This window comes from Opisthorchis viverrini (assembly GCF_000715545.1).
Source record: "Opisthorchis viverrini unplaced genomic scaffold opera_v5_11, whole genome shotgun sequence".
NCBI lineage: Eukaryota > Metazoa > Platyhelminthes > Trematoda > Opisthorchiida > Opisthorchiidae > Opisthorchis > Opisthorchis viverrini.
Genome location: NW_008751667.1, coordinates 1,753,635 through 1,776,230, shown reverse-complemented (window position 1 = coordinate 1,776,230; position 22,596 = coordinate 1,753,635). Strand labels below are relative to the sequence as shown.

General features: G+C 44.3%; 2 protein-coding genes across 2 annotated transcripts in view; one reads left to right on the top strand and one right to left on the bottom strand.

Annotated features, from left to right (window-relative positions):
• T265_12708 (hypothetical protein) overlaps nt 1–542 on the top strand; it is a gene marked incomplete at both ends in the record, with an annotated part of 9,832 nt that extends 9,290 nt beyond the window's left edge. The window contains one exon of the mRNA XM_009165058.1: nt 404–542. Within this exon, the coding sequence (XP_009163322.1) occupies nt 404–478 (75 nt within the window). The remainder of the gene's footprint in view (nt 1–403) is intronic.
• The window catches only part of T265_12709 (hypothetical protein), a gene marked incomplete at both ends in the record, with an annotated part of 29,588 nt that extends 8,268 nt beyond the window's left edge, over nt 1–21,320 (bottom strand). The window contains 8 exons of the mRNA XM_009165059.1: nt 2,373–3,322; nt 4,223–4,493; nt 8,156–8,343; nt 10,258–10,412; nt 14,357–14,411; nt 15,244–15,600; nt 19,246–19,294; nt 20,880–21,320. Of these exons, the coding sequence (XP_009163323.1) occupies nt 2,373–3,322; nt 4,223–4,493; nt 8,156–8,343; nt 10,258–10,412; nt 14,357–14,411; nt 15,244–15,600; nt 19,246–19,294; nt 20,880–21,320 (2,466 nt within the window). The remainder of the gene's footprint in view (nt 1–2,372; nt 3,323–4,222; nt 4,494–8,155; nt 8,344–10,257; nt 10,413–14,356; nt 14,412–15,243; nt 15,601–19,245; nt 19,295–20,879) is intronic.
• Between the last annotated feature and the right edge of the window lie 1,276 nt (nt 21,321–22,596).

The window sequence follows — 22,596 nt, the reverse complement described above, 5'->3', positions numbered from 1 at the left end:
TGAAACATGAGGCGGCCTGGTGCAGCACATTCAGTTGCCTGGAAACATCACAAACGAGAGATTCAGCTGGGTTCCAGGTGAGTCTCTCGCAGAACCAAATTGGTTTGCAAATGAGTGTATTTCGCTAAAACACTGCATCTTATTGTACAGTGTGACGGTCGACCGGACTCTCGGAGCTACTGCGAGAAAGGTGTACCCTTAAGACGACAGTCCAATAAGACAATTATAGATAATGTATTCGTTCTTTTCATCTATCAAACTGGCAAGTCAGTCATGGGTATCCCCCATCTTTCTTAATTAGCGAATCCTAACCGCCGCATCCCGTGGCGCTGCCCTTGCTTCCTGTTTGACTTAGTTTTTGTCACCATCCCCTGTTACCTTTCATTCTCTTATGCTTTTCCAGATGGCACTGAAAACCCTGGGTAAGGATACACACTTTTTGGGACGGCGACTAAACATTGAATTCGCGCTTGGTTGAGAACGTGCATACGGCGCCAGGATACTAATGTACATTATTTTGTATAAACAAATGAGCCTTTTTGCAGTCAAACATGTGGTGTTCTTCCATGATCCCATGGGGTTTGGTGCTGAGTTTTGCCAAGGACAGCTTTGAGACTCGAATGACTGCTACTCAGTATTGGGATAGTTCTCATGGGCTGGGGCACCGATTTTGTCCTCAGACGACGTACAATAATCTTATATGATGAAATTTGATATCGCGGTGTTTTACATGCCAACTCGCCTTGGCGAACAGGTGACATGCAATCCGCTCGAGGGCCCAAGTGGTTAGAGCGTGAATTTACTGATCGGAAGGTCCGTGGTTCGAACCCGACCTCTGCCTCTCCAAAATTAAAAACAATCGTTCAGCTGTAGCACTCTTTCGGTCCCTAGCTGTCATGCCACCCGAAGGTTGCACGAGGGCTGGTATACTGCCAGGTTGCCCAAGCCTAGACAGGGGAAGTCGAGAGGCAGAGGTCGGGTTCGAGCCGCGGACCTTCCGGTCAGTAAATTCGTGCTCTAACCACTTGGGCCATCTCGCCCCCTCTGCCTCTATACTTCCCCTGCTTAGGCTTGGGCGACCTGGCAGTATCCCAGCCCTCTTGCAACCCTTTGGTGGCGTGGCAGTTAGGCACCGAAAGGGTGCTACAGCTGAACGATGTATCCGCTCGACGGTTTAAACCAGCATTCGGAGACGCGATTGCCTGCTATTTTTGTGAAAATGGCGTGAATCTACGGCTAACTGGTACCCGGTTTCTTATGTATGTTCAATGGACTGTTTTTTTAAAGCCAAGGCAATTTAGGCTTTTGATGCAAGGGTCCAGGTGGTGTAATTTGAGCTCACCTAAGTACCGGCGATTGGGTGACAGTGCGTTTATTGATTAACTTGGTCTGCTGTACGAAATCAGCCTTTTCGTGGGTGTGGAGAACCTGTTATAAAACTGTTTTTGGTAATGTGGCGCTGAATAAACAAATGTACAAACAAGTAGCCTGTCGCTAGAGGTCTTTGCTACCTTAGCCAAATATAGTCTCCTTCGAAACGCTGAGCTCGATCGACGTAGAAGTCAACCGACAGGCTAAAAAATCGAATGGTTAGGTCAAATTCTCACACCTGCAATCCTCTGGCTGTGACGCTCACGCATACGGGACTGTGCGCTTCGTTTTGACCAAAGGCTTCCGAATGCCACGGGGTCTCATGATCGACAGGTCAAACTGCATTCATATGACCCAAACTACCACTTCGTCTCCTTTAGTTTCAGTCGGTTCCGAATAAAACGGTATCATAATCCATCAGTCGACAACGAGAGCCTCATATGCTCGTATCCTAGACGCGTATCATGTGACTTGGTATGCTAATGGATCGCATGATTCACCAATTTGAATCAATGTATCATAGTCTCCAACACCCGTACTCCTTCGAATATGGACGAATGAAAATGAGACGTGCCATTTCTATATTTCTTCAGGCTCACTTTTCCCCTCGTAGAAGTCGACCCTGTTTTAGTTAGGAAAACACTCAAGAAGGCGTAATAATTTGGTCGTTGTCTGTGTGTGCGTGTGCGTATTCATCTCTCATGTAGAACGTGATCGCTTGTTCATTTGGGTTTGGAACACACATTTGGACGGATTCAACATGCTTTCATAAGATAATGATCGAATTGTTGAAAATCTGTGAAAAATATGCATACTTGTTGCGAACATATCAAGTTTGCAGTTCATCGCCGTCATGATTATCTGTACATAGTTGTGTTCGTCAGATGTGGTTTGAAATTAACCTCAAGCGCTGCACGATCCACACAGCTTCAAGACGTACTTGATCGATCAGTGGTGAGCGGGGGCACCGCATTCAAACGAAGATCCCATCAACCAATAACTGCTGCGGGTTCGTACGGTGGCGGGGGAGATGATCTAGCGTACAGTTTTGTCATAAAATGTTCATCCGATATAAGATTTTCGCAAACAGCGTAAGTGGGTTGTGAATCGAAATGTAATTGGGCCGTTTGTAATGTCAAGACTTCCGGGCTGAACTTCAATTGCTTTTGTGTGATTATTGATTTTTGTTTAGAATGGGGTAAATGGTCAAGCGGGTCAGTCATGTCGCTTGTTCTGTCCGATATAATGCTTACTATACTACTATTCTTTTTACAAGTAACCATGTCTGACACATCCGTTGATGAGCCGTGCGACTGATTGGCTGGGAACACATTCCTATAATGCGTATCCTGTTCCGAAGGGCCGTAGGAATTGTTTGGTTTGAAGCCGTGATTATCGCAATTGATGGTCACGTATCGATTTCCTTTAACACGTGACCTATAATTTGATATCAGGAGCACAAGTCCACATAGAGATGCAGCGATTGTGATAGGAACTGTAATGGTGACGATTGTGAAAAGGGTTACCACGTGAGTGGTCGATTGTTGTGACTGCGTAACGTTGCGCAAATGTTGCGTTGTTCGGGTACAGTTCTGTCCGGAAAAACACTGCGCCGGTTCTTGGGGGATTTCACAATGCTTCCCGGTCCATCCTGCTGGGCATAGACATTGGTAAGTCCCAGGCAAATCTCTACAACCGGCTCCGTGTTCACACAGTGCTTGTCCCGTGAGTCGTGGTATTTCGGCACACTCGTTCACGTTCTGTCGGCAAGTTGGGCCAGTCCAGCCGAAAGGACAGTGGCAACTGAAATGCACTCCCCCTTCGAGACACTCGCCATTATTCGCACATGATATTTCTTGGCATGATTGCACAGGTATTTGACAATGCTTTCCGGTGAACCTTGGTGGACAGATGCATTGATAACCGTGACGCATACTGACGCAACGCCCACCTGTGAAAACCAAAAGGGGAATCTACATTGATCGTGGAACTGTATTCCAGCAAACCTCTTGGGTGGATCACGTAGACTAGAGTGTACACCATAAAAATAGGACAAACGCAACAGCTTGTAAATTTTACGTCGCTCTTGTCTAGGGTTGGTGACCAGCTTCTCCATATTTACCTGTCGGAGTGACTGGTGTGGAACAAATGCGGCCTTACAAGGCACGAGGTTTGCTACACCTTCGTTCCGACTTAGCAAACTATAGGCAGTTCGCTACTTCCACTGTATTGCTCCATTTGACTAGCATGTGGAAGGTTAACATCCCCAAACTGACGAAGGTTAATTAAACAGGGTCTATTAAGCGTGTGGTTTCAGCTCAGCTCGCTTGTCTTCTCCTCATCGGTGTCGACTTGACCTTGAATACCCCGTCACGCACCAGATAGTTCAACCGACCAATTGTGCGACCGGTGTTTTGTATGGTTTGTGAGCTATCGCAGTCGGGATGTGAAGCACTAAGCAGTCCCGAACATTCCTACCGTCGATAGCACACTGTTTGTCCTAAACGAATGGCAATTTCCTAAATCATTCCCGCGGATTTCAGATATATACTGAGGAAAGGACTTGACGACACTTCAATTTTTTTCGTACTTCTATGGTCTAGTATGAAGCTAGGAGGGTGCTTGGAGCACCGTCGTCTTCTCCAACCCTAGAGTAGCAAGGCCGGATGAGTTTATCGTTACTCTAATTCCTTTCTTCGGTTAGCTCGTCCAGCAATTCTGCTTGCTTAAAAAGGTTCTAGATGGATGATGTCTCTCCTTTCGCATATCTTCAACGCGTAACCTAATCTGGAAATTCATAGATCTACTAAATATATTGCAAAATGGCGGACGAGCATATCGGGCAACATACCATTAAAGCATTGTTCTCTTTCACAAGCGTTCAGCTCCTGTTCGCAGTTGCCTCCATAACGTCCTGGTTCACAGAGACACTTGAAACCCCTCGGTTGACCTGATGGTTGAAGCCCCATCGGGGTTCTGAGGTCGTGTTTGTCTTGAACGAATCTCGCGGTGGGTATACATTCAGACAGTTCTCCCATACATGGATTCTGGTTGCAGTCAGTTTGGTTGAATTGGCATTGAGAACCGTAGTGCCCCTCGTGACAGTCACACTGACCGTCGGGCTGGAAACGAAACATTGTAAACAGCCGTGTGCATACCTGATAAGGGAAGTGACGCTGTAAACCTGCATATATGATCAACTAAGAAGACTTCTGGTGTTTTGATACGACTTCAGTTTTTCCTTTAAATTATAGCATAGTTTTTTTTTCAAGCAAGACACAATAAACCGTAATTTGGAACACAGGAAGCGTTACAAGATAAGCCCAATGGATCGTTCGTAGGGCGAGCAAATTTCGGAATATTTAATCAAAGTTTTCTCCTGTAGGTGAAGCCAATCTATGCCGAAAAGTCTAGAAGCAGTGTGTGGCTGTTTCGTCCTTATTTGGAGTCATCAGTAGCGTGCATTTCATGGAACGCTATCGAGTTTCGTAACGGCGACCGTCAGAGAGTAGTTTGAACACTTGGCCATTCGGCTACGAGCGGCTGCTGATTGTGATCAGCCACTGAAACCACATAATGTGGTGACGTGTTAACTGGATGCTCGAGTGAAGACTTCTCATATGTAGTTTTCGCTCATCAGTTAAACTGTATCGTTCATCTAAGCTGATTGCAGATAGATTTCGTACCGCCATTGGAGCCAATCAATGCGAACCAGTCAATCTCTTCACACTACTAACGATCAATAAGTAGCTCGGAGGAAGAATTGTTTCAAAGTATAGGTGAAGCCTCCGGAGAATTAGTCACTGGTCAGTATGTGAGAACGTGATTTGGTTTCTGTGATTACAGAATGAGTGGCACTCCATTGTATCCAAATGATAACTACTCGCATCACTGATTATACGCGCTTGCTCAGATGTTCGAGCACTGGCAGGAATGTCGCGGGTTCAAAACTTTGATTTTCCTTAGACAGACACTGTTGATTGTACATTGCTTCTCGGCTTCTCGGCATAGGTTGGCTTCACACACGGGACGAAATCCGCATAAGAAGACCCACTGGTTCGTTTACTTTCTGAAGGTGAGTCTGCAAAGGCCCGTTTTAGACACGATAGGTGGCAGAAAAACTGACTAGTTCGTTAGACAATGTGGAATTTTGTCGCCTCACGTCCCCACCCAATACCCTGGTTATGTCACCTCGACTATTGGTGGAATTGAAGTGTCCGGCTCGATGAACGAGCCAATGAAAAAGTGCAGTGAAATCACGCTGTGCAGTTAGCCTCATTAATAATCTGGAATATTGCTTCCCATGCATGCTTTGGGTAAAGAGCCATAAATGGGAAGTGGACTGAAACATGGGTGGTGAAACCCGTTAGTTGATGGTACAATTGACACTTGATTGCTTTGTTTGAGCCGCTCAGTGCAACCCAGTCAGTGACTGTTGTATCTTGTGCGGTGGTCGAGCTATGGGGTTAAGCCTGCACTGCGCCTGCCAGACTACGCGACAGGGAGAAGAGAGAGAACTGGGGACACGGCTGTATTGCCAGGACAAAACGTACAGAGCGTCTGCGTAGATATATAGGATGACTAATTGGCCAAATATGCTCGTTCACTTGTTCGCTCCGTACAGCCAATGGCGGTGTTCCGGTCGTGAACATTCTCAGGCCCACTACGCTGGTCCTGTGTGTTGCTAAGCCGTTTGGTGGGAGCCGCCAACTCACCTACTTTCCGGACGTGTCGAACCGTTGGTGACCTTGAGGATGCGCCACTCTCTGCACGTGTACTTTTTCTCCTGTCTGGGCGCGCCCTGACAGTGGCCGATCTTGAAGTTTGTGGGTCCTGAGGCGGATCAATTGGCCGCTTGTCTTCTCAAAGAGTGTGGCAATTAGTTTGCGAACTTTTCGTCGAGGAGGCATGATCAGTGTGTAACCGAGTGGGTACTTCCTCGTTCGCAGCCTGGTTGCCAAGCGAACGGATCAACCACCAGAAAAGTACACCCAAACTGCCAATATTTTGGTAGTTTGTGGAAAGTCGAGAAGCATTGTACATCTGTTTCATCCTTATTGGGAAGAAGTGCGCATCTCGCAAAAATCAGAATCTCGAACGGGTGACCGTCTACCCAGTGGCTCAATACGAGCAGCGTGATTAGCCTTCACTTAGACTATGGTCAAGTTGTGTTTCAATCACGGAAACTACATCACGTGGTCAAGTATTGATTGGCTGCTCCAGTGACGACTTCTCAAACGAGAGCTTCATTCCTCCTAACCAATCACAGATCGATAATCGTTTGAGGAGATTTTGTGATTTGCGATCTGTTTGACTATTTTCCAAATTTTGACTAATTTTGTTTTCTAGTCTGAAGGCTTCTGCCACAGTAATTTGAACGGACCAAAGTTAGAAGATTGTACGAAAATTGCTCATACCACTGGAGAGATATTATTTCATTTTTTCATTCAACTGTGGAGATCTTTTACGAAAAGGCGAACTGAAGTTGGAGGTCCTTTACAGTCTATAAGCAAAAGGTGGCGACTTTTGTCTTCTGCCTTGAGGCAAAAAATCGGCAATCAAAAGGCTAAAAAAGCCGTGAAACTACGAAAACGATGTTATGTAGTCACAAAAAGACGTAAAATTGCCTCATATTGTTAGTTCAGTAGATAAACTACGCTGAAAAACATAAAATGGCCCACTATTTTTTGAAAGCAATCTGCAAGGCAATTGGGAGGGCTGAAATTAAGACCACGAAACTCTGACTGCATTGTTTATGTGATCCAAGCCTGGTAAAGTTCACCAGCCAAGTTTCAGTGTAAATCGACACAGATATAATGGTCCACAAAACCGAGCATTGCAGACATAACGCGGATCTTTGCAGTCACTGACATCACACTTCCACGTTTCTATTTGCTAACAGTAGAAAGTCTGGAAAAGACATCCACTAGCCACTCGAAATGGTTCAAATAGCTGGCCCACCAGTTCCCTTGGAAAAATGCGACCAAATCTGCATATTTCGATCGATCCCGTACTGAGTAGTGATGTAGATCCAATCGCCACTGCGTTTTACTCACTGCGGAATCATCGATTCCTTAAGGTGTGGTGGTACTGGCGTCAATGGATGAATGTCCAAAACGGGTTGTACAATGAGTGGATAGTTCATCATCCATTAATAAAGTTACCAGCGGCTTTTGATCGGGGCAGACGTTTACAGCATCTTGGATGTGTTCACAACCCTGACGCTGTTGGACTATAAACACACTAGTTTGATGCGGAAGATATCACAGCTGTTGCTGCGTTGATCTTGCAATTCACAGACCTGAATATTGCTCACAAAGGGCATAGTCTGGCCGTGCGGTCGCCTTACTCGAAACAAACATGGTTGAGACACCCGCGTGCGTCGATAAATAATAATGATAATCGTTCAGCTGTAGCGCCCTTTCGGTGCCTAGCTGCCATGCCACCCGAAGGAAGCATGGGGGCTGGGATACTGTCGGGTTGCCCAAGCCTAGACAGGGGGAGTCGAGTGGCAGAGGTCGGGTTCGAACCATGGACCTTCCGGTCAGTAAATTCGTGCTCTAACCACTTGATCCATCTCGCCCCCATGCATCGATGAATGTTATGTACGCTCTATGGCGTATGTTTCAAGACTCTGAGCTCCCACACTAGGACATCAGCTATGAGCAAAGTTCATCTGTGTCTCTTGGAGACAGTAGATGCACCCCCCCCCCCACAAGTTGAGTCAGTCATTTTGTGGCTACGAAGAAAATACCAAGTACATTACGACCGATACAAGACATACCTGACATCTTCCAGCTCCACTGCACCCATGGTAGGCACATCCAGGTATATGCTGCTCGCAGTGAGTGCCACGATAGCCTTCTCGGCACATACACACATAAAGTGGTTTTGATCCGGACTCATCCGGGGTGTTTAAACACGTCCCACCATTCTGGCATATGTCTGGAGTGAGTGAGCAGGCGTTTGTATCTGTTGTTTTTCGGAGGCGAAAAAGGTACAAATGAGGAAAGTAGACACAGCAACACTTGACAAATTTATTGTTGTAATGCAGTGACTTCCGAGTTCACCTTGGAATTTTGGACGTATACTTTCCGGTGATATTTTTGAAGCCTGTACACTACTACTCACTTGTGACTTCGATCCTCGCTCTCTGAAACAACAGAGTATGCTTTTAAAAATCAATACTATCATGCGAACAAGCCCAACTCATGGATGATCGGTCAACTGTTGTTCATTGTTAAACTTTGGCGTGGGTAGGTGCCAGTGCTCTGTGTTGAGTTCCCGCCGAACAGTATGAAAGATGGGAAAAAGCACCCAATTGCAAAGTAATTTGGTGTTAATCTGGGGACTCAACTGAAATTCATCCGAAATTTCATTTTAAATAAAGAAATTTTATCGAAGCACACTTATTTGCAAACCAGTATGGTTTTTCGAGAGACTCACCTGGAACCCAGCTGAAACGATTGTTTGTGATGTTTCCAGGCGACTGAGTGTGCTGCACCAGGCCGCCTCATGTTTCAGTCGCTACCATGTTCGAGATATTGCGATACATGCGTATTTGTAATGCACTACTCATGAGGTTGACGGCTTTTCAGCAACCATACGAGTAGTGCATTCCAAAAGAAACTTTCGATTTTATGCATCATTCTAAATGAGATGCGAAACGGTCTTGGTTCAGTCCATTTAGTTAAAAAACGTTACAAAAAATGGACTTGTCAACATTAAGTTAATTGACAACCACCTGTTCATTTCCACGTGGATTTAATTTACCATTCGTGGGTAATGTCTACCTGATGAGTTCCATAGAAATGGCGAGAACCCTGTCCGGTTTTTGCAGCGGTGGATAAGTTCAACTGTGATGTGACTTCACAGCCTGGGATTTCCGAAATCCTCAGAGATTCTAACAAGAGGTTGGTTCACAGAAATGCCTAGAGCAATTACCATATTCCACCAATGACGTTGGAGTATTTTTGGTAACGTTCTGACTGACTTACACAAAGGTCAATACGAATGTGAAGAGAGATCATAAGGCCTTTTAGAAAAACACCTGTAGGAACGGAAGACAGAAAGTTGCGAGGCGAGTGGATATGGTTCGCCTGAAGGCCCAATTACACACAGCTTGAATCATCGTCTGTAAATGCATCGTTTGTAGGTCTTTTTCGAAGAGTACTTTAATTTTTCTCTGATCACCACACCTTGTTTCCCAACTTGAAACCCGTGATACCAACTAGCTGTTGATCAGGTAGCAGTCGATTATTTTTTTTGAACTTGGTACCTGGTTTGCAGACGTTTCGCTATCATGCACCCTCTCACCATCCGAGCTACCAGTGTAACTGTTGATACTACTGATAAGGCATCCGAGTAGTGTTTCCTTGTAAATCCGCTTTGCGTCTCCTGAAAAGTGAGATGTATTACGAAATATGTGGAGTCGCTTTGTAGCATCTGAGTAACAATCAATTATTATCCAGATAATCTCAGGAAGACATGTTTAAGGAGAGGATGGATATTCAGTTTTTGTAAACAAGATGCATATGAGAGTTTCGCTTCCCTGTCCAATATATTCATTTGGTGTTTTCTAGTAGACAGCTCCGCAGCAAAGGCCTTCTTCATTTCACCAGCATTCATTCATTTACATGGTTAGTATCACCCGTCTCTAACTAGCGTCAGTAGTTTTCAAATTCATCAAAATTTATAGTCACCGTGAGGAAATATCAGGTAGTGAAATTTTGGTAAAAGTCCAGGAACATGCAGCCCCGGAGCAGCTCATTTCTGTCGTACAAGGCTTTAGCATAACCTGAATTCATCGAAAGGAAGTTTCTTTCGCGCTGTGACCACACTGGATGGCGTACGGGAATGGACTATACGGCGCGGTAACAAACTCACTTATAGTGCAGAGCATTCCCGTCCAGTCCACACTACACTGACATGTGTATGGTTCGAAATCAGCGTGGTCCACATTGAATTTGCACTGACCGTGCTTGCAACCGGGTGTAGGAATGCAGACATCACACGTAGGACCGCTCCATCCATCTGAGCAGCTGCGGAAGGAGTGGATACAGTTAAATAGAGGATGAGCTCTATTCATTTCGCTATTCGTACACTAACAAAGCACTCTGCTAGAAAATCTGTCAGCACACCATACTCAACTAAAGTCGAACCCAAAGTTGGTTGAATTCTCACTAGATGAAGGGCAGATTACACATAGTTCGAAGGAATTCCACCTGCACGAAACACTATGGATCATTGGGGTTCAACTCAACACCCTTCGTCTCCTAGGGAGATTCTCTGTGCTCCGAATCACCTCCATTCTTCGCTAAAAGTATGACTGTCTTCATCACCCATGACCATACCTTCAGACCAGAATGTTTGGCTCTATCGAAAGCTATTGAATCCGTACAACTCTCCCCTTAATTTCTTCGGTGTCCGATCGAGTTCATTCATCTTAGACTGCAAGGAAAAGAAAAGAAAAAGTACTTGAGCGCACTAAGATGTATCTCGTGGAGCCTAAAGTTCTAGATTTATAAGAGCCTAGATTTTCCAAGCGGTAGGCCTGAGCTTCGAATCTCCCCCTGACATGTTAAGTGCTCCTTTGTAGATTTGATTTTCCTGAAGAGTACCACATCCCTTGTGTTTTCCAACTCCTACGAACAAACACCTTTGGAACCCAACTTCTTGTGGTTGGAGAGTTTTGCGGACACATTAGATTACTGGAACACACGCCGGATCTTGGAAGTATGTTGTGATGACAATATATATCTACTGACTGCTAGAATATACCAATCTGATATTCTTGGCTGTTGATCTGTTCATCGAGCTTGATCATCGGCTTGCAAACGTTTCGTCACCATGCGAGTGCGGACATCGTTAATGAGCGGTTAGGTGAATAATCCGTCTCCTTTCTGCTCTTGGTAATAAGGTTTCTAAAAGATAGGTGATAACTTACATCCTGCAGGCGGCTTGAAGATTGGGCACTAAGTAACGTGGTTGAACTTCCAGTTAACTCTGTTGCTCTGTGGTCTGGCTATGTTGCATCCGGTTGGTTCATTGAGTACTTTGCTTTCTTTGGCTCTGTTGCTTTATTTAGATTGGTTCAGTTCACTTTCCCTGTGTATCGCGTCCCAGTCAGTCCCCCTGTAATTTGATTGTTTAGTCAACCACCATCCACTTTAGTAGCTATCTTTCTTTGAATTGACTGATTCATTTCTGTTGTATTGTGCCTCTTGATTCTTCCGACCTATGGATTCACCTTTGGTACTGGTGTGCATTTCATTAGTGTTGATTTTATCCCGATGAATTATCCACTCGAACGCGCATTGATGACGCTCTGCCACACGTTGTTCCAAGCCGACAGCCAATCAGCTCACCCTAGCTACCAATATTTAGCCAGATCTGATATCCTTTCCATCAAAATTGACCGTAAATGTTTGCACACCTTGCAAAGTAGTACGGCCAACATAACCGCGGGGTGACTTCATCAAGTACACATACTTTATCCCAAAACGTGTAAAATGGTAAGATATACCACGAGGCACTTTGCATCACGTGTACGACCTCGAAACAACTTTTTCAAAAGCGACAACACGCAGGAGGTCTTAGACAAATCTGCATTCTTTCTCGGCTCACAAGACAGGCTTGAAACGCGTAATCGTTATCTCTATCGCTGCCAGCTGCGTGATAAGACATAGAATGATGATTAGTCTATGGTAGCCGTACTCTGTCTTGGTCACTTCTATGAATGGCAGTGCAGATTATCTCTGAATAAGGTCAAGAATCCAGAGTATGTTGAATGATCACTTGGTAGCGCATCACGATCCAGTCCTATCAGCGACGACCGTTCTGCCGAAACCTTGAGTGGTAGCTGTTTTCCCTGCATGCACCTCGATAAAAAGTTAGTTACTAGTTTCTTCTTAAGTAGTTTGATAAAAATGCTATCCCGTTAGTAGATATGGACCTCATGGGTTGATGAGACTCGTTGTGAGTCACGAGAAAAAGCAAGTCTCCGAATTCGCAGTAGTCCTGTTTCGAATGCGAAAATCACCTTGGATGTTTGGGGTGAAGACGAATACTCGTAGGGAAATCCTCATACTACTAACTAGAATCTCAAATCAATCTTAGCTGAACCTCTCTTCCATAGTATGCTGCGCAGACTGTTTGAACGACATTCAGTATATCCAAATATTTTCCTCGAAGAAAATGATGGCGGCTCCTGAAAAGTCTGTCACCGATTCCAACCGTACGGGGGCTCAACTGGTGGTTCTACTCCCCGAGTCTTCATCACTTGTGCTTGATCACGTGCTTCAACATCGAATTAAGTCTTTACTGTTGTGTCAGCGGTATCGGCATAATCCCAAATAAAAGATGGGGTTTTATCCGTCCAATCCTCGGGTTAGCTAACTTGCCCATCTACTATCTTTCACTCTGGATATAAAGAAATTAATTTATGATGAACAATTCAAAAATATTTTCAGCCGTAATGAAAGGCGATAGAATATCAGGTTCAGCAATTTTATCAGTCATTGGTTAAAAAAGCCCTTCGAATCTCCGGTTGAAAGCTAACCAGATCATTATCCCTGGTTTTTGTGCAGATGGGTTCGAAAATTCCTGATTTTTGTGGCACCGAAGTAAACTCGCATAGGAAAAAGACACTTGTCTGGACTTTGGTCAACGATGACCCTCGATGCACTCCAATTGTCGACTTTCTAACTGGTTTACAAATTGATACGATCTGCGATCTGACAGCCACCACCATTTACGCACAAATTTGGTTTTGACAGAAGACATCCGGCTGAATGTGTTGCATCAGTCAGTATGTGTTGTGGACCACACCTTCATTAATGCCTTCTTATTACCGTGAACCGATTGATAGCCTGGTGCATGTGGCCTTTATGCCAGAAAAAGTCAACGAACATGCGAACTGGCTGACCTATTGATCACTGATGCGTACAAGCGGGTCAAAAAAGTGGTACAAAAATTATAACTCATCTGTCAAGGGCGAGTGAAGAACAACCAATGAAATCTGTCTCAGCGAAAAAGGTAATTTCATTGGCTGTTACGTAGTCTCATTACGTTCGGATCTGGTTCTCCTAATAGCATGATATTCAAGCTGTCACAATACGTCATTGTTCAGATATGGCACACTACTCGTAAGGTTGTTGAAAACGCTCGAACCGATCATGACCAGTTCTGCGCTTGTTAGAGCTCATCAGGTGTATAGTGTCCTCGAGTTTCCGCCAACTTCATGTTCTACTTGAACTCTAATTTTACAGGTGCTCCTGTCAAAACCAAATTCGTGTGCAAATGGGACCAGATATCGAAATCTATCCAATTCAGGTACAGTTGGAACATGAGGATGACGGGATCTCACGGATGGCACCCATCTGATGGGCCCCAATAAAGGCAACACCGATCGGCAAACTTATGGGTAGTGTTTTACGCGTAGACAACAATATTTGTGTTGTTTTACCACGTAACAACTCGTGTATGTCACTCACATACGCAACTCCTTCGACACGCCGATCTAAATAGTAATGACCTGACGCCAGCGGCACTGAACCGTTAACACTGGCGGCACAGTTAATAGAGTTAATTACCCAAGTGCTGAAAAGTTCTAGTCAGATGTTGGTATTGTTACCAGACACTGTGCTCAAATTTACCACCTTATGGGTGCCCGATTGCACCTGGGGGTGGACACGTTACTAGAGTCGTGCATCAATGGAGTTTCGAATCATTCTCTTCACAGTACAGTCACTTCGATTTTGGAGAGTCTCGGCCAGAATATGGTGCTGATGTGGCGCGCAACATGCACTTTATGCGCTTGGCTACCTCGCTCAAGTTTCCTGAGCAAAAAGTCACTTTTTGAAATAATGTGACGCGTTGGGCCTTCCCGAGCTTTCCAACTAATATGAATATTCCGTTTCGATTGAAAAAATCGACCACTCAGTTTGAAAGCACGATGAAAGTTGAAAGTTACATTTAGACTTACGTGCATATGTTGGGCTCTTCGCAGACTCCGTGCACGCAACCAGCGGGGCACATGGCTGGAGGAATGAAAATCCTTTGGTTATACTACTGGGAAAATTCAAGTAGTGGGAACACAAAATTGAAATAAATACGAAGCCAGATGTTTGTTTTCATTAGACTCTAGGGGAATGGGGTGACAGAGTTTAGAGTATTAAGCTTAGTGAGTATTTTCTTTCGAAGTCTGATACTATTTTTACTGCTTCTACTGATCCTGATGATGATGATGACGATGATGATGATGACGTACAAACTCTTCCTTCGGTCTCCCGGTCAGAAAAGCCGGAGCGGCGAGGATCACGTGTCAACAGCGTAGTGACCTTGTAGCCGTACTATCTTCTCCTTAGCCATTATTTTGTGACTATACGTAAGCCCATAACTTCCATGTGAATGATCATCACTAAAAAACTGATATCTCCTTGGTTTTTGTAGACAGCGCCTCTAGAATTCCAGACTTTTGTGGCACCGAAGTAAACTAGCATAGGAAGAAACTTTTGCCTGTACTTTGATCAACGATGTCGTTTGATGTACCCTAATTGTGGATGTAGACTAATTTTTAAAAGCAACTGGCAGTGAAAGAACAGTTTTCAGAATATTTGGTCATCCTCATGTTGACTTCCCTCTATCCTTAGATTTTCGTGGCCGACTAACTTTGAAAAAGATCACGAGCGTCCTGCATCGCTTGAATAAGCATTTAACTATGAGTTAAACATTTGACATCATTCAAAGTCCAGAACCACCAAATTGCGCCCCATTATTGACTAATGTGGAGCTTCTCTGTGATAGACTCCCAAGTAGAGGAACTGGTCCTCAAGATAGGAACGAACCACGGAGAACTCAAGATGGACTTACCTACGTTGCACCATGTTCCAGTCCAACCTGGATGACATATGATTGCGCCGGTTTGTGGATGACAGTTATAGTGACCAAGCGCTGAATCTCTCGGGGCGCAGAAGTGATTACAAGATGGCCCATAGTAATTTCGGCGGCAGCTGTACCGATAGCGTATTTGAAGACTGTGTACAGTGCCGGTTGACGAGGGTCTACGATTGATGGATTCTTTGGGCAAATGCTCAGATATGTCGTCCGACTGCTCCGCTTTTGTTTGGTTGCTTTCCACAGCAGTTGCAACCATGTCAATCGTCGACCAAGTTTTTCCAACAGGAAATCTTTCAAACGTCTTTTGAAGACGATCGATCGGTATCAGTTCTGTTAAATTGTACATAAAAACGTCAGGGGGGGAAACGTAGGTCATACTGTAAAATATGTACGTGTAATCGTCAGTGAACTAGTTTGTCACACATGTAAAAATTCAGTTTAGTGACTTTCATTTCCATTGTATACAGTAATGATACGATAAACTCAAAGGCGATTTTTCGGCACGCTAACTCATAAATGATTTTGAGTAACACTCTGAAATCTAGGCATATAGGGGGGCAGTTGAAAATCGATATTACGTGTAGTTCATTCATTTAATAGTCGAACACTCAGGTGGCCCCTTGCTGTATGGGTTCTAACTATGTATCAGGCAGAGGAGAAAAAGCACAAAAAGACGGGGGGGCATCGGATAAAAACCAAAGACAAAATTTTTGACTGTAATTTTTAGCCATGGGTTTTCCATACTGGGGGATGTAGCGTAAAAATAAAGAGAATACATACAACTTGGCGTGCTTTCAACCTTCTAACTTATGTAGTGAAGTTGTATTGGTAGAGTGAGGAGAGTTCGTTCTGTAAGCGCAGTCAATTAATGCTCAAAAGCCCAGAAGCATTGTACAGCTGTTTCATCGAGGTTTCAACACTCGCTGATGATTCCCAGTAAGGATGCAGCATCTCTTAGGCTTTTCAGCATGGAGTAGCTCCACCAAGAGGACAAAATTTCAGCTGAAGATCTCCCAAATACGCTCGCACTATCAACACACGCATGCCTGCCAGCCATTATGGTGGGTCTCTTACGAACACAGTATTCCCACCAAATCACTGGTAACGCATCGGGGTCTAGACAGAAGCGTATGCGATTTAATTGAAGGAGACTATTCGTTTGTGTAGCAGAGATAAACGGTTATTCCGTCTCCCATCGTTACATGTCTGGATAAGTAACGCATGTGGCGGAGTTGCGATGGGTTTCACTGCGTGCAGACTACTGTTCAATGGTCAGGAGTTCGACCACTGTGGATGCGAGGAATCAACTCAACAGAAGACGCCGTCGATAAGTGATGTTCTGCTGTACAGTCTTTCAAACTACTGAAGATTGCCATTTCTGGGGTTTTGCGGGATAGGTATTTTGTCCTTAGTCAAACCACTCTGGTTTGAACGGTCGTCCTCCTGCTCTGGCGTAATTATTCTGGGGAGTCCACACCGAAGGGAAGCAGTGGACTCGAGTTTCGCTCTTACTGGAGCTCACCGGCAGTGCATATCCAATGGCCGTGCCGGGATTCGAACCCCGAACATGTGACATGCGAGGCGAGCGTGTAACCACTACTCCACCAACGCACGTTGGACGCATCTGAATTATCACGTCTGAACAGGCGAATGTGTACACACTTGAGCGATGTGATTGGTGTGCCCGACTCATCGAATGACAACCCAGTAACTGTCCTGGTTGTGACAATCGATTGATGATGATGATGAGCTCTAATAACAGCGAAGCTCGAGTCCAGTGCTTCCCTTTGGTGTAGACTTCCCGGAATATCAAAGATTACCAGAACGTTTATATGAAGTTTGCTCTATTATAGGTCATAAGGCAGAAAAGTTTGTTTTCAGAAAATTTTGAGCCTATCACTACGTCAGTATCGTCAACATCACAACATCATAAACGTGACCCTCACAAAGTACAAATGCAATCGTGTGTTTCCGTTGCTTTACGTTTGCTCAATACGCAAGTATATTACAACCGACAACTTTCAAAGTGCAGCAACAGGTTTTTTTCGTATTTACATGATACAACTCATCGTTTTTTATAGATCCAACCAATCTAAGAAGTTGGTATCTACCTTCTATGAAGTGACGCAGATAGTAAGAACTGTAAGGTGGACTGGCGTTTGTAAATGCTGCGTTTGACCTTACGTTTGTGCGCTCATATTCAAATCACCGATTGAGTACTGTTACCCAGCCACTGGACTCGAATAGGTTATAGGACTTCATTCATGTCAGGAAGGTCAGATTCCTGAAAGTAACTCCAGAACGCCCGAAACCTACTGAGACCCTAAAACTCTACCAAAATCTCAATAGGAAAGCCGGCAAGCATCCAGGCCAATCAATCATTCAATCAATTCAGTAAAATCCGATGAGTGTTCAGGCACGCCACAAAAGCACGACCTATCCCGGAATATCAAAGATTACCAGAACGTTTATATGAAGTTTGCTCTATTATAGGTCATAAGGCAGAAAAGTTTGTTTTCAGAAAATTTTGAGCCTATCACTACGTCAGTATCGTCAACATCACAACATCATAAACGTGACCCTCACAAAGTACAAATGCAATCGTGTGTTTCCGTTGCTTTAAGTTTGCTCAATACGCAAGTATATTACAACCGACAACTTTCAAAGTGCAGCAACAGGTTTTTTTCGTATTTACATGATACAACTCATCGTTTTTTTATAGATCCAACCAATCTAAGAAGTTGGTATCTACCTTCTATGAAGTGACGCAGATAGTAAGAACTGTAAGGTGGACTGGCATTTGTAAATGCTGCGTTTGACCTTACGTTTGTGCGCTCATATTCAAATCACCGATTGAGTACTGTTACCCAGCCACTGGACTCGAATAGGTTATAGGACTTCATTCATGTCAGGAAGGTCAGATTCCTGAAAGTAACTCCAGAACGCCCGAAACCTACTGAGACCCTAAAACTCTACCAAAATCTCAATAGGAAAGCCGGCAAGCATCCAGGCCAATCAATCATTCAATCAATTCAGTAAAATCCGATGAGTGTTCAGGCACGCCACAAAAGCACGACCTATTGTGATTAGCGTTCAGGCATGTCACAGAAGCACGATCGATGCTGATGGGTATTCACTAAACGCCTATCAGGCAGCCTGGATCAGTGTCAAAAAGTGCCCCTTAGATAGCACTAGGCCATTGTAACTTTTGCACTCGCACGCACTCGCTTGTTGCAATAAAGCTGTTGTATTCATTGTCGGTGAGATATAATAATTTACGATCACATAGCTTGATATCTCAGTATATTACACAGTACCTGGTAAATATATCACACCTTTGTATTCAAAAAATCTACTGTCATTGCCTAGGCCAAACCAAATAAGAGTTATCTGGTAGGCATAAATGAATGGGACGCTCCTTCATCTGTTCTGGTAGACTGCATCACGGTTTGTTGCTCCCACGCAACTACCATGCCGATAAAGAAAGTCAGTTGACAGGGGAAGCGGGGATGGTAGTTTTAAAAGGTAAAGGTCAACTGCAAATTCTAGATGGGTTACACTACTCATACGGTCGCTGAAAACTCTTTGGTACCCCACAACCGATTTCACGATTCTTGGGACTCAGTCAATTGAAGAACACTATAAACGAACGAGTCAGCTGGATACAGTTGAATCTCCGGTTGAAGCCACATTAGTATGCAAATTCTGGTGTGTAAATCTATCTTCCTTTTCAATGAATCATCGTTGTTTCTGTTCCCTCTTCCCGTTCCACACGTGACGCTGTTAGTCACATGGTCGCAATCCAGTCTAAAGCTCCCATTGGCCGAAGGCCTGTCATGGTCGCGGTGATTCATTGCTAAATGGTCTGTTCTTGTAATGCTGTCTTCTAGTGCATCACGTACGAATGAAACTCCTCATAAATGTGCTCTTTTTCTCTAAGATTTCGATTGACAACCTCAAAAAGGTACCACTCACCATCATCGGTCCTTTGGTGATACACCGTAATCGTCAACGTGATTTTGTGCTGAAAGTACAACGTACAGACAGTTTAAAAAACATGAAAAGAGAATCCCTTCCAGACAAAATCATTGATAAAGTAGTTAGTGAGACGAAGACTCGACAAAATCAACTATCCAGATTACGGACAGTCCGCCCTTTTAAAGAGAAGCCAGCCCGTCAGAGAAGTTGCAACATTTGTTTGAATACAAATAGTTATTTGTAACTTAACATGCTATTCACGAGAGACTCAGTAGTTCGTGACATTCTGCAGATAAATGTGTTACCTAATTCTGGTGGAATGATGGTCATGATAATAGGGTATTTTTCTGAGTGAGAAACTACTTATAAATCAATGCCTGTAGACGACACTTTTTCAGATTTCACGGTAATATCATCTTAATCCGTAGGTAAGCGTTTGACTCCCCATATTCCCAGTAAGACTTATAAGTGTGAAATGACCTCTGAAACATAGTTCAGTGTCCTTGAACCAAAATGGAGTTCAACATTCCCCACAATAAATGGGCCTGAGGTTATGTCTATCTAAACCGGCACGTTGATTGAAGAACGCGTGCTGATCGCCAGGAATCACCACGTTTCACCAGAGTCGGTCTTTGAAGTACTACATGTCATCAGAACAGTGCTGGTGACCTTTCTCTCTAACCCTCCGACATACTTGTATGATCCCTCCGTACGGTATTGACTTGCGCAAAGTATAACCTAAAGTCAGCTGCGGTTAAGATTGCCCCGTGCAAACATCCTTAGCTAGTGACCTACATGTGGCCCCCTAAAGCACAGCAGATCAGACCGATGGATTCTTGACAGTCCAAGGACAAAGGTGCTATCGGTCCAGGCCCTGATTTGAGAGTGCCTGCTACAAAACATAGCTTCACTTACTGGCTGCTTTGGTGTAAAACAAAAAAAACTGTCCGGACCAAAATGAAAGTGACCCAGGGGGTGTGTAGCAACAGTGCATTCGTCTTACATGCCCTCGGAGCGCATTTTTCGATTCTCAATCTGTCCAACGGGTTAGTTATCCGAACATTCAACAGATGGCCCAGTTACTTCCTCAAAGGCGCTCTTGCATCCAAGGTATCGCCTACAATACACTGCTCCCCTCCAACCCCCCCACTTTAAAGCCAACTGACAGCCCTGTATTTACGCGCTAATTTATCAGCTCCCGCCTCCAATGCGCAGCTACCTACCTCACCTCCGTGAACCATCAGCTACCTACCTCACCTCCCTGAACCATCGGTGAACGGAACTGTGGCAGCTACAACCAGTGTACGACAGGTACGCGGTTCCTACAGCTGATGATGATGATGATGATGATGGATGATGATGTGATGATGATGATGATGGTGGTGATGACATCCAACGGATGCATGTAAAATTCGTACAAAAAACCCACACCTATGCAATGCCAAGGGGTCACTTCCATATCTTATTTTTCAAATGTCAAGATCTGACTAGTTCCTCACATCTTCTCTTTTTGGGGTGACCGGATGAATTATGTGGTCCTTTGTCGAAAAAAAAATCGCCTCATCATGAGACCCAATTTGATGAAAAGAGGTGAAATTACGTCGCACAACAAGTAATCGAAAAGCACTCACCAACGGTACAGTTACAATACGGATTTGATAAGTCTTGATCCCCTCATCTGTCGTTTTATCGCGATGAAAGCTGCCAACAGAAACATCCGTTCGTATATGATCTTCGCCTGGCTCGCACTCACTCGGTAGTAGAACCACATCAACTGCCCGATATCGTGTCCGTCTCCATTGATCCACCGCAGTCGAGAACCCCGACTGGTTCGGTTGCCTTGCGGTTGGTAGACGATTCGGAACATGTTGGGCTATTGGTCTGTTCTCGGACAAGCACACTCCAAGAACAATACGGCAGCTGACTTTGCAGGCGGGTACGTTTGCTTCCGCTGTCTTGTCAGCCACAATACAACAGTTGGATTGCCTTTCTGAGTGTTGTTCAAAAGGAACAACGGTCGGTAGTGAGACCGAGTGGATTTGTAAGTCCAGTTGACTGCGGCTAACAAAGTCCTGTTGGTTAGAAAAAAGACTGGTGTAAAACAGACTGGTGAGCAAAGTGCTCTTGAATTCAGATTGTGATCGTTCATCTTTCTACTTACACATACACAAGTTTAGACAAGGAGTATGAAATCGGTCTGGTTCATGTTAGGGAATCACTAAATATGCCCCATAAGGAGTACCATCAGTCACTTCCTAATGGTCTACCAATCGATACCATACTTTCTAGCACGAAGGACCTTCCCTCGCAAAACCTATCAGTAAACAGTGTTAAAGAAGCTGAAACTTCAGTTTTAAATTCATCCAGCAGCTGAAAATGAATGAGAAGCATCGTACAGCTCGTTCATCCTTGCTGGAAATATCATCAACGTAAACAACTCGAAAATACCTACAGGGCTTCAGAACCAACTACCTCCGGTTAGTAGCTGAATACATGACCGGCTCGGCAGTAATGTGATTTAGCCGGTATTTGGACAGAATGAGGTACAGATGTTCCCGACTTCCGCAACTCGCTTCACCAACCTGTTCTTGACTGGCTACTCTGCTAGTTTGACCCTGTTGAGCAATATCGCCCATCTGTCTGAGGGAAACGCCTTCAAAGAAATTACAATGCACACAACTCTCGGTCATCGTGAAGATGTATATCGGTAACAAGTCTGGACTACATAATAGCCAATGTAATGGCCGTTTTCATTGAGACAGATTTCATTGGTTGTTCTCCACTCGCCCTTGACAGATGAGTCGTATTTTTTTGACCCGCTTGTACGCGACAGTGATCAATAGTTCGCACATTCATTGACTTTTTCTGGTTTGGCCAAGCGCATCAGGCTATCAATAATCTATCCAGACTGGGGCTCACGGTAATCAGAGGGAATTAAGGAGACTGTGGTCCACAACAGTCACTCAGGTTCACGAGCGTCAGCAAAGCTACGGTTTATTTCTGAAAGTTGACCGAGGTTGGAGTGTTCAAATTCGAAGCAAGTAACCGCCTGGTTGTTGAGAATTCCGAGTGAAGTGTTTAAACATGTAATTTATTAACTGAGGTTAGTTTTTAATAATTTTCTACGAAGGAGATCAGTCTGTATCGAGGACGGTTGTCACTGCCGGACCCTTGTGTTGTTTCATATTTTCCTGCTAAGAGGGAACTTCTTTTCAAGGCTTTTTAAACGAAACAGTCCATTTTGAAACCACATATTACATTCAGCTTGCGACGGTCTTCTTCCTGCGTCTCATTGAAAAGGGATGATTGTTATAACGTTTCTCAAGGAAAGTAGATAACCTCTCCTTT